This window comes from Thamnophis elegans, chromosome 1 (genome assembly GCF_009769535.1).
Source record: "Thamnophis elegans isolate rThaEle1 chromosome 1, rThaEle1.pri, whole genome shotgun sequence".
NCBI classification, from domain to species: domain Eukaryota; kingdom Metazoa; phylum Chordata; class Lepidosauria; order Squamata; family Colubridae; genus Thamnophis; species Thamnophis elegans.
Genome location: NC_045541.1, coordinates 44,154,188 through 44,167,095, shown reverse-complemented (window position 1 = coordinate 44,167,095; position 12,908 = coordinate 44,154,188). Strand labels below are relative to the sequence as shown.

Below are 12,908 nucleotides of genomic sequence, written 5' to 3'. Positions count from 1 at the left end.
CTAAGAAGAACTGTATATTATACATTAATATTTTATTAATTTCCAAGACAATATGGATACAAACTGAAGCCAGATTTTCAATCACAATGTTTTTTAATAACCTAGTCCTTCCATCTTCCTAAATCTGCAGCAATAAAGGGTAAGTCAGCATTATTGGATTGGATCCCATAGAGCCATAGCACTCAAGCAGGAAGGAAATCTCCATTAATGACTTTGCATTCTCTTTCAACCATCTCTACTGTAAACAATACTATTATTCATACTTCTTTCATTTTCATGCTGGGCTTTTCAAGAGGTCGTGTGTGTGTGTGTGTGTGTGTGTGTGTGTGTGTGTGTGTGTGCATGTGTGTTTGTGTTTGTGTTTGTGTGTTTTCTAAATATGATCTTGGGGGTCTAAAATGTTAGAAGGAACATTGTATTTTCTTTTGTACCCATTTGTTGCCCTTAGAGAAAAGGAATCTTGTTGAGTGCTGTATTTGTTTCCTGTTCTATCTCCTACACCAGTAAGCTAAAATGTATGGTCCTCAACCACTTACAATTGTCTAAGGCAGAGTGCTGCTACCCTTCCTTTTTCTACTTATTTAAGAACAGATACAATTTGGGATGGCTCATAGAAGCATGCTTCAGATTTAATTCAGCCAGTGAGCATATGAGATGGATCGGCATCATCATCACCTTCCATAGTAATGGATGGGCTGCCCTTAGTTATCCATTAGCTTTAATACTTCACAAATATTCTTAATTGCTTTGTCAGTTGCAAGAGATGGACTACACTTTCTCTATCACATAAATGTTACAGGTTAATAGAGGGTACATAGATCCATCTCTGTCTCCTTCTCTAGATATTTCAGCTTCTGTGCTAGCAAGGAGTTCATAGTTTTCTTCCATGCCCATATCCCTGTTGTGCAAGAAAGTAATTACAAAACTTTTGTGGTATGATATGGTGTGATATGGTATGCTATGGTATGGTATCGTATATGTTATGGGTAGAGGAGTCCCTTTACTCCACTAGTTGTTACCCACTGTAGTGGGTGGTCCTCATCTCTGTTTCAAAGCTATTGAGCCAGCACCCACTGGAGACATTTCTGTGGTCATGTGGCCAGCATGTCATCACGGAGTGCTGTTACCTTCACATTGAAGTGGTCAACCTATTTATTTACTTGCATTTATATGCTTTTGGACAGCTAGGTTGGCAGGAACCAGGGCAAGGATGAGAGCTCACTCTGTAATATGAAGCATGGTTCTTGAATCTGGACTGCCAGCTTTCTAACCAACAAATTTGGTTTCTTAACCACTGAGTTACAGCACCATCATAGTATTAGTATTAGTATTAGTATTAGTATTAGTATTAGTATTAGTATTAGTATTAGTATTAGTATTAGTATTAGTATTAGTATTAGTATTAGTATTAGTATTAGTATTAGTATTAGTATAGTATAGTATAGTATAGTATAGTATAGTATAGTATAGTATAGTATAGTATAGTATAGTATAGTATAGTATTCATCATTTCAATTTCAATTTTTTAAATAATTTTTTAAAACATTTCTGGATAAATGTATACAATGCAATAAAAAAGTCTCTTATGGAAGCATTTTCAACAACAATTCTCCACATCTCCACTCTCCAAACACAGCTTGGTTAGAACATCTATTGATTTTTCTTATGTTGCTTGCCATATCTCTGTAAATATTCCATTAGTCCCTGTAATCTTACAACTTGGTAGTGTCCAAAGAACTGATCTAACTTCACCTGTACTTATATACTTATCTGTTTCCCAGTCAGCTCCTAGCCATGATTGTGCTGAATCTCCAATACCAGGGAATTCTGTCTGTAGTCAATTTGATTTCTGGTGATACCTTCGAGACCGCCTGCTGCCACATACCTCCCAGCGGCCAGTAAGATCCCACAGATTGGGCCTCCTTCAGATGCTGTCAGCCAAACAGTGTCAGCTGGCGGGCCCTCAGAGGAGAGCCTTCTCTGTGGCTGCTCTGATTCTCTGGAACCAGTTCCCCCCGGAAATCCAGACCATACCCACTCTCATGGCCTTCAGGAAAGCTGTAAAAATTTGGCTGTTCCGGCAGGCCTGGGGCTGTTGACCTCCCTGTTGAGGTCCAGCCCTGACTAGAATGAATCTATGAGGGTGTTTGTTGTTTTTAAATTGTTTTCTTTTATCGTTATGTGTTTTTTTCTTATATTTTTTGTAAGCCGCCCGGAGTCCTTCGGGATTGGGCGGCATATAAATATATTTAATAAATAAATATTTTAATAAATAAAGATCTGTCATTTTGGTTGTTTAAAGACTGTATTTAACAACAAAGCAATCAATGCATTCACACAAATTAATTAGTCATCCTTTTGCCTCTTTCCTAGCCATACAGTCTGACTGCATTTTCCTCCTTAATATTTCCAACTTTGGCATTCCATTTTTTAACCACAAGCAGCATATATTGCATGCATGTTCTATTGATTTCAAATTGAACTTAATCATAAAACTCATCAATCTCTTCTGCATCAGTGGTTGGAACATACACCTGAATAACCTTCATATTAAAGGCTATTCCATGAAGTCTAATTGATACTGTATTGATTCATTCATTGATTGCATTGCAGTCCAGGTTTATTTTCTTGATATAGCCTTCCTAATTATGAAAGCAACATTGTTCCTTCTATGTTTTTCATGTCTTGAATAGTAAATATTATGATCTTTTGACCCCCACTCCAGTCTATTATCAATTAATTTATGCTTTAAAATGTGGGTGGGTTGTTGATTCATTTAATTTTTCATATATTGAGGTTTCCATATCCATGCTTCTTACCTTCTTACTGATTCTATCTTTGTAGCTTCCAATTTTCTTTTCTGGTATGGCAACATTAGTAACTAGGTATCCCAAAGGCTTTAATCTAGTCACCTCATAGACACCATTAGTACTCTGAAGGATGATAGCATGCTGAGAGTCTTCTGACATGAAGGACCCATCATCTGGAAGGAGAGAGACAGAGAGAGCACAACAGGAGCTGAGGGCAAAACAGTTCATAAATAGCAAATAATATCTTCTTGAACAGAAACTCAAAATGAAGGGAAGTCTTGGAGCTCAGCTTCAGTCTGTGCTGAAACCACAAATTCTCATGCCAAATTTAAATTTTCAAATTTTCTGTAATGCTTCCCACAGTTGCTTGTTCTTCAATTTCAAATGTTTTTTTTTCCTGAATTGACCTGTTCCGTACCCCCCTCCCCCCCCATAATTTTCATTCCATGTTTCTGAGTAGTCCTGGAATGGAATTCATATGAACATTTCTTTCCTCTGTTTCTTTCAAAAGGAAAGGAGGAAGGGTTAATAAAAGAGCCGAGGTGGCGCAGTGGTTAAATGCAGCACTGCAGGCTACTGCTAGATCAGCAGTTCAGCGGTTCAAATCTCACCGGCTCAGGGTTGACTCAGCCTTCCATCCTTCCGAGGTGGGTAAAATGAGGACCCAGATTGTTGGGGGCAATATGCTGACTCTTTGTAAACCGCTTAGAGAGGGCTGAAAGCCCTATGAAGCGGTATATAAGTCTACTGCTACTGCTATTGCTATTGCTATTAATAGAGAAAACAATCAAGATAGGTGTTGCCTATTAGGTAAAGGGGAGAGGATTCTGGAATAAATTTATCTCTGGCAAAGCATTCTTTTACTTCCCATCTCCTCATTCTTTTTGTTCTGATCCCACAGAGCTTGCAAGCCTGAAGGCAGGTGAAGTTCATTTTTAGTGTTGTTCAGTACTTCATATATTTTAAGCAATCTAATTAAATGATGAAGAAAAATGTGGAGTGTGGAACATTTATAATTTTGTTATTAGTCATAGCAAAGAAAGGTCAAACAAGCATGTGGGAAAATATATTTCAAAGGGCTTGATCAATTAAACTAAAATATTGCTGTTTGTGCCAGAGAACAAGGAATAGAACTGCAGATGGTTATATAATTACCCAAGATCCTTCTTTGATTCAGTGAAATTAAGTTTTGTTTTGGAGCTCTTCTTAAACTTCACAATGTCACAAAGTTAGTTAAGATTCTTCCAAAATCACTTTCTTCAGAGAGTTATACTACGAAGTACAGAATTATTCATTAGATAGGTCTGAATGGCAGGTATGTAGGCATGTACTGTAGGTGTGTAGGTATACAGGTGTGCAGGTTGGTTGGATGGATGGATCCCCCAAAGTTGCATCATGTGTTTGGATAATATTATTAAACTATTTAAAAATTGTATAAAAACTCATTTTATTTTAAGGTCATACATATGACATTTGATACAATGGAAAATGGATTTCCCCCCATTTAAATGTAAATAGTTGCATGAACCCCTTCAAGTTTGGGATCCTTTCTTCCCTATAACACATTGTCAACACTTACCTTGCAAATTTCTGTAAGGCTATAATCTGTGTTTACCCAAAGATTGGATATATTGCCTTTTTGTTGTTTAGACCCAAAATAAATTCAAATAAAGAAAATAAAAAGGAAACCAAGAGGATGCTATACATCTCACATAAACAGGAGGCAAGTAAATACATTCACAGGATGTTTCATTACTGCTATACAGTTCTGCATCTGTTTGCTTCAGGGCAGATTGGTTGCATATTCACTTTCAAATTGCAAGCATAGTGTTTGTATGTTTGTTTATATTACAAATAGATATGCCTCTCACAAATGGCTTTTGGTGGCAAAGAAAAAACTATAAACCTGAAAAATCACACAGCAGCATTAATAAAGGCCCTTCTAAAACTCTGTAAATCCTGGGTTTAAAATAGATTTTGAGCCTTCTTCTAAAATATAATTTGGAAGAAACAAGTCACAACTATATAAAGCAGTTTGTTCCATCATATAAGGCCCACCACAGAAAAATCATAATTGATTATCCATATTGGAAGGACACATGGCAATATTTGTAAAAAATAATAATCCCAAACCTTTGCTGCATTTAGGATCTCCATTGAACCCTGAGGTAGATGGATCTTTTTATTGGATAGAACTAATAGCTCGCTCTTCAAATATAAAACATCAATCAATATGACATGTGCTAGGCTCACAAAAAAGAAATCCCCTTTAAATCAGAATGGAAAATCATTTTGAAATCTCTCAGATATAAAATGGACAAGGATTGCATGCTAGCTGCCATACCCTCTTTGTAGTCTGAATCTTTAGGGGGAAGATGAGCTGGAATAAGAGCCGACAGAGAGCGAGAGGGTGGCTCCATTGGCCTTGGAGGAAACTGGGGAAGGGCAGAGTCAGTCCGGCTAAGGCTTTTCAGGATTAGAAAGTCTTGCAGACAGGGAAAAGCAGGAGAGACAGAGCAAGGACCACCCGCTCATGATCCTAGAGCATACAGAGAAGAGAGAAGGCGAGAACAATGCAGACTGAGCCCGCTATGAGGGAAGAGAGTGTCCCACCCCCCTTCACAAGACATATCTGGGGACTGAGATGTAAGAAGGTGCTGGTGGGAGGGGCATTTGTTGGGAACAAGCGTTGAATCTGTGGAGCCTTGTGTGCATTTGCCGATGCCTCGAGATTACTGTTTGGCTAAACCTGGTTTACTAGACTGCTGGCCCTGGTTACTGTTTGGCTAATCTTGCTTACTGGATTGCTCACAGCCAGAGGCTGCTGAAGGTGTGTGTGTAAGCTTTGCTCCAAGACTTGTAGGAAACGTGGGGAGTTTGTGGGGGGAATTGGGTCAATAAAGGGGAGTTTGATCTGTTCTCTGGTTGTGTTGCTTTTGTGCCATGCCCTGGTCATCATACAAACTTAGGGGCAAGGAATGTGATATAATGACAATCCATATGGTAGTTAAGCCTCATATGTTGTGTTAGATCCAGTACATTTTCCCCAAATGGTATATTTCAGGAGAGGCAACTATCAGTGAATTAGTATGGAACACAGCAATGCGGTGTTCCCTGGTAAAATGTACAACCATATTTCTTTTTGGCTGAACTTAAAGATAATGTCCTGAAGCAAAGAAGGCAGTGATCTTGTCAATATGTATGAAACAAGCTATTTGCAACTTCCTGGGTCAACATCAGCAATTTGGATTCTCCCAGACATTGACAATGAAATATGAGAATGAAATTGGAATGTCAGAATGAAAATAATGGTAATCCATGCTGAGTTATAAAACTAGAGAGGAATCAAAATAAATGAATATACAAGTAAAATAATGAGCAAACTAAGAGACTGAATTATTGCTTTTCAAATAATGAGTTTAGTTACTTTTCTCACATTCTGCACTGTATGACACAAAACAGATATCTGTCAATTAAGTTACAAGGCATAACCCTTTCCCGATGTCTCCCTGAATTATTTCAATGCTTGAGTCCATTAGCACCAATTCATGTCACGGTTCTCCTCCAGGTGTAAAATGAACTTAAAAGAATATCAGATAAAGTGTGGACCTGTTGCAGCTCTAGATTTAACTATTAGAGATTTAAGAGGCCCCCACTGTATTCACATTACTTTATTGCCATTTAGTGCATTCTAATAAAAATAAAAAGACTATTTTTTCTTTCCCTCTTTTATGCATTTATGAAGTGATTTAGCTTTAAAGGGAAAGAGCAAATGACAGATTACAGAAAAATGTTAACCTATAAATTATCTACTTCTATGGGCATACTGACTATTTATGAGGCTGGAGGTGAATTCTCAGATATCTGGATGCATTAATTCACCCAGAGGTTCTATTATTTTGCTGTTCTTATAAGGAAAAAAGTTTCTATTCAGCTACAGCAGGTTGCAGCTTGACAAAAGGGGGACAGGTTAGCATGGCAAATGCCAAGGCAAGGCCTTAGGTAACTAACATTGGGTAAAAATTGTTTGTTAGCAATCACTGCTTTTTATTTTTTGCTACGCCAACATTATCATTTGAGCTCAAATTCCAGTGTTGGGTGCAGTCTTAGAGGGTTCCTCTAATCAATATTTTTCATTTCATGGATTAAATTGGGCATGCATAGATAGTTGGTTGTTTTCCTAACCTTTCTGACACCAAATATTGTAATATTGTTTAGGTTTTTGTTTAAAGCTTAAAGATGGTAATAAGGAATGTTCAAATAAGCCTCTCCCCCGACACACACACACACACACACACACACACACACACACACACACACACAAACACATTTTTAAAAATATGAAGAATCTCTGTAATAACTGAATAAATGAATGATGGGATTGTGGATCACATCAAACAGTCATTGTCTAATGGCAAGGACTATGGCTGCCATATAATAAAGTGTTCAATTTGGGTCTTCCTTTTCTAAATTATTATCATTTAGTATTTGGAATGCAATAAATACCTGATCATTTACCTTTCCACTCACATGACACACATTAGGCTCAGCTAGATAGCCATAAAATATTCTACGTGGCCTCATTAAATGTTGTGATGTAACAAAATTCTCTGCTCTGACCATATAACTTCATTTTTCTTATCCCATGAATATAGGATAAATTGGGGGCAGGAAAATTCATATTTACTCCTTATACTTTCACTGGGGGAAAGAGGGGAGAAGAAACTTTACAGTAATAATATATTCCGTTTTAAATCCCTGTTAGTAACTACAACTGCAGATTTAGCAAATTTCATCTATATCTGTATAAATATAACAGTGATGGGAAACCCAAAGCATATGAACTACATGTTGCTCACAAATGCTTTTCTTATGGGCTTCAGGAATTTCAATTCTCTCTCCTTCCCATTGGCAAAAAGCAACAAACAGATGTTTTAAGTTTTCATTTATGTTTAATGTTTGTAAGCTCTGCTGATGTAAATCCCAGTAGAACTTCTTTGGTAAACATTACCATATTTGCTTCCTTAAAATTAGAGATTGTGCTTAAAATAATAGGAGAAAAAAAGTAGTTTTGGACATAATATCACTTCCTAAACCTTCAATCCCAAATGCAATAATTTGTTACTGAAATGGGACAGTTTTAGGGGAAAAAATGCTTCTCTTCTAACAGATGAAAACTACAATCCTACACTCATCCTACTTTTTATAGGTGGTAGAAATAAGTGAGCATGTGCTACTTCTTTGTCAATGTAACCCCTATACAAAGAACCTATATTACAACATTGTTAGTCATCCCAGGGTTTTCTACACATCTTTCCTACAAGAGCTCCACCATAATGTATAATGAAGCAAACATTTGCGTGGTGGCATATAAGATCAAGATGGTGTTGGTTTCTCCAAAGTGTTAACAATTCTTGTTTTTTTCCCTCCTCTGCTCCTCCATAATCACTTTTTTGAGGGTGGGGCAGGATCAGTTAATTACTTTTTACATGTATGTTGTCTGGTTTTGGCCAGGTTTTTAAACTTGCCTCTTATACACTAATATTTTCCTGTTTATTCTATTGCCTAGTATGCAGTATTTTATATAAGGTAATTTTGTAATGCTTCTAAATTTATCCTGATTTTATCCATAATATCACTATTCAGGAATAATTGATCGATTATCTACTTTATAGCTTTGACTTTCTCATTTCATTCTCATTTTTAGCTCCTACTGTAGCAGTTTTGACTATAGCCTGATTGGTTTTGTAGGGTTATTTTTGTTTTTGTTCTTACTTTTTATATTGCATTATTCTATTTCAGCTATAATAAACTGTAAGTTTCAAAAGTCAAACAATTCCATAAAATTGACTTTTGAATAAATATTAATAACATGATTGAAGACATGCAGCATAATCTTAGAGATGACTGGAAAGGCTGACATCAGTGCCATCAGTATTAAAACAGATGAAGCAAGGGTCAAAACTAAGTCATCTTCCTATATTGGTGTAAGTCAGGGGTGTCAAACTGCCAACCCACGGGCTGGATGCATCACATGCAGGCTATGCCCATCTCAGTTCCGCAAAGGGAAAAAAGTCACAAAACATCACATGACAGCAACGTGATGTTGCAAATTTGATGCCCGTGATATAAGTGAATACAACTGCCATATTGACAAAAGGGGCTTGGTTTTGGTTGTAATGACACTCAAGCCTTATTACCCCCCAGGGGCATGGTAAAAAGGATAATGATGAGAAATATGATGATGATGAAAAATATGTTGATGATGATAACAATGAATTGTTTCAAAAGTATATTCTTGAAAATAACTATAATCCAATGAACATTTTTATATTATAATTTGATAATTTTATATCTTATTTCTAGATCCAAAAACGTTAGAAATAAGTAAAAAATAAAAATAAAACTCCAGTTCTTAAATGACATATAATGGGGAAATTATCCTTGGCAAAGGTTACATCCTCCCTGTAAATTAGGCTGTTTAAAAGGTATGTGTCAATATATTTGTAGTAATGTGGATCATTATAAATGCTCCTGCCCATTGCAGAAAACATTTAGGTTTGTTTCCCATTACCCCTTTGTACTAGTTGATTTTTCAATATTCATAAGAAAAGAAAAGGTATACAGACATTCATACTCCTGCAATAATTTGCCTAGCTTTTCTCCATTCCTGCTTAGAATAACAAAACTATCCTGTATCATCTTTTGGCAATGGTTGCCCAACCATTTGGAATTACATTTCATCTCTGTAGTATGCACAATTTTCCACTGGACAATGAGGTTAATCCCCTTGAGTCTAAAACCTTTCTTTTCATCCAGCCTCATTTTTATTATTAAGATTGTCTTTTCCCTTCAAGAACCAGGAAGGGGGAAAAGTGGCTGATTGATTTGCTAGAGACTGAAAACTTTTTTTATTATTGTTGTTACATTGCAATTTGTTCTGTTTCTTTGTGGATCAAGTTGTCTTTAGAAGCCCCATCCATTGTTTTGTCAGATTACGCTGGACTGAACCAAATAAAATTCTCAGCTGCAGACTTACTTTCCGAATACTCTTTGCTTTGAATAAAACTGCACCCAGAATTTTCTATCATGAACTAAGCAAAAGTGCTGGATACAGTGTGGGCTAAATTATTATCAGGACCCTCCTTTTTTATTATAACGAGATATTTCATAAGTGATTCATTTTTTTCAGGAACGTTTTGCCAGCCTTCAGTGCTTCCAAATCAGGAATTGGGATGTATTTAATAATGAATAGCAAAGTATTAAATTGTAATGTGCAGCCATTTTTCTCATCATTGAAATTCCAGATAAAACTCCACAGCAGCTGCACATTAAATTTGGCAGGTTACATCCCCCCCCCACAAAAAAAGAATTATTCCTAACCATTATAGAGAGATGTTAGTGCATCATTTCAAATGTATTTACTTGAATGGAATGAAGCAACTACCATGTGAATGACAAACAGAGGAAAGACTTAGCTTCACAATTGGAGAAAAGGCTAAAGGAAATATATTATGTATCTTGATAAAAGTTTGACCAAGGTTCTAGTCTATTATTTATGGAGAAATCATGATCTGAAGATTTAAATTCATTCTTCCTTCTGTTCTCCTGTCTCATTCTTAGATTTTTACAAATACCGTTAAAAATAGCTAAGTTCTGCATGTAATATTTTTGAGATATGCCTATAGGAATAACAGCAGCTAGCAAGAGGATGGTTTTTTTAAAAATATCTTATAGCCTTACTAGCAAAGTCATCTGTTATGCATAGGTAAAGGTAAAGATTCTGCTCACATATATGTCCTAGTTGTTCACGACTCTAGGGGGCAATGCCCATCTCCATTTCAAAGTCAAAGAGCCAGCACTATCCGAAGACCTCTCTGTGGTCATGTGGCTGGCATGATCAAGTGCCAAAGGCGCACAGAACACTGTTACCTTCCACCAAAGGCGGTCCCTATTTTTTTACTTGCATTTTTGCATGCTTTTGAACTGCTAGATTGGCAGAAGCTGGGACAAGTCACTCCTCTATGTGGTGCTAGGGATTTGAACCACCGAATTGCCGACCTAGCTGATCGACAAGCTCAGAGTCTTAGCCACTGAGCCATCGTGTCCCCTATGTTATGCATAACTAAGGCCAATTTTTTCTTTCTCCCTCTCCAATTTTGCAGGACTCACTCTCTCTCTCTCTCTCTCTCTCTCTCTCTCTCTCTCTCTCTCTCTCTCTCTCTCTCTCTCTCTCTCTCTCTCTCTCTCTCTCTCTCTTTCTCTCTGTATTTGTTTGTGTGGTGTTTATGTTAACTGCTTATAAAAACCTTTGCAATGTTTTTTCACCAAAATGGCTGGAAATGACATCATAGATTTTTACCAACTGTGACATTCTATACTAGTTTTATAGAGGGTATAGCAGCTTATTCCTCATCTCTGCATAGTCACCAAGATTGATATTAATAAACTTATTGAAGTTTATACTGAAAGACTCCCCCCCCCCTTTATTTTGCTCCTCTTCAGATCCATCCATATGAACCTGAACAGATGTTACATTCAATATTCAAAGATAATTTTGCTCCAGGACATATTAAACAGTAAGCCTTTCCTGGATATGACTTGATTGTAAATGTTTTAAAACAGAGCTCACATAGTAAATACATTATTCTCCTCTTACAAAAACACAGTTCTGCTTAATTTAAGATGCTCAGCAGTGTCATTAGTGGGGTCAGTGTGTTGTGTGAACACCAAACTTAAATAACAATTGAGTGAGAACTGATTAATTTCAGTCAAAAATACCTTGTGGTTTTGTTGGGGCCATATTGCTCTGTTGAGCCATGTTATTGAACAGTAAGGGGAGGCATTTGAAGGCACCACGGTGTATCACTATGGTCTGGGCAACTGCAGTGGCCTCGTCCACAGGCAGTTGGTGGTATGCTTGGGCCAGGTCCAACTTTGCAAAAAGTTTGCCCTGGCCCAAGGAGTGCAACGCGTGTTGCACAACCGGCACCGGATAGGGGTGAGCTTTTAGGGCCTTGTTGACAGTTGTCTTATAGTTCACACAGATCCTCAGGGATTCGTCGGACTTCAAAGGCAAAACAATAGGGGTTTCCCAAGGGGAGTGATCCATGGGCTCTAGGATGCCCTGTGTGATCAGCTTGTCCAGCTCCATGTCCACCCAAGCCCAGAGGGCAAAGGGAACCCGTTGAGCCTTAAGGCGGATGGGCGCCACCATAGGGTCAACATTTAAGGAGATAGGGGTGCCCTTGTAGCAACCCAAGGCATCCGAGAAAACGTCAGAAAATTTGGAGAGGAGGGAATCCAGGGAGAAGGGGAGGCATAGGGAATTAATGCCAGCTATAGAGAGGCCAAAGGCTCAGAACCAGTCGAGCCCCAGAAGGGAAGCTAGGGGGCTGTGGACCACTACGAGGGGCAAGGAACCCTTAGACTTCCCATACTGGACAAGGAATGTCCCACAACCCAGGATGGGGATAGGGTTGCCCTGGTAGTCCCTCAGATGACAGGAGGCGGGTGACAGCTGGCTAGGCTGAAGATGCGGCAGCAAGGCTCTGAGAGTGTCCCAGGACATGATCGAGTGGGTGGAGCCAGTGTCCACTTCCATCGTGTATGGGTGGCTGGCGAATAAGATGCAGAGATGCATCTTACTCCGGCCCCCTAAAGAAGAGGCAGCGAAGTCGGGCAGCCACTCAGGAAATGGAGCCTCCGAGTTGGAGATGGCGTAGCACCCCAGGCGGGTGGAAGAAGAGACCAAAGCAGGATGGAGGCCGGCAGCAGAAGAAGGAGGAGGCCTCGGGTTGCGAGAGTCTCCAGGAGCCGAGCGGCAGACGGCCACAATGTGACCCTTCTTTCCACACTTGCGGCAAAGGGCCGAATGGAAATGGCAAGAGGCTCTCAAGTGGCGGCCACCACAGCTGAGGCAAGCGCCGCCATCCTGAATGGCCAGCGACTTGAGGCGGTCGACTGAGGAGTCAAATTCATGGCGGAAATCGTTGGCCGCCATCTGGCAGTGGACAGAGGAGTGAGACAGCGATGGGAAAGTGGACACGGGGAACCTCTGGACGTCTGGGGTGGGCTGGCTGGCCATCTCTTAGGCAC

At 38.7% G+C, this 12,908-nt stretch overlaps 1 protein-coding gene across 1 annotated transcript in view; it reads right to left on the bottom strand.

Annotated features, from left to right (window-relative positions):
- VWDE (von Willebrand factor D and EGF domains) overlaps positions 1 to 12,027 on the bottom strand; it is a 352,344-nt gene extending 340,317 nt beyond the window's left edge. The window contains exons 1-2 of the mRNA XM_032236897.1: positions 11,592 to 12,027; positions 2,820 to 2,983 (exon numbers count right to left, since the gene is read on the bottom strand). Coding sequence (XP_032092788.1) covers positions 2,820 to 2,983; positions 11,592 to 12,027 — 600 coding nt within the window. The remainder of the gene's footprint in view (positions 1 to 2,819; positions 2,984 to 11,591) is intronic.
- Between the last annotated feature and the right edge of the window lie 881 nt (positions 12,028 to 12,908).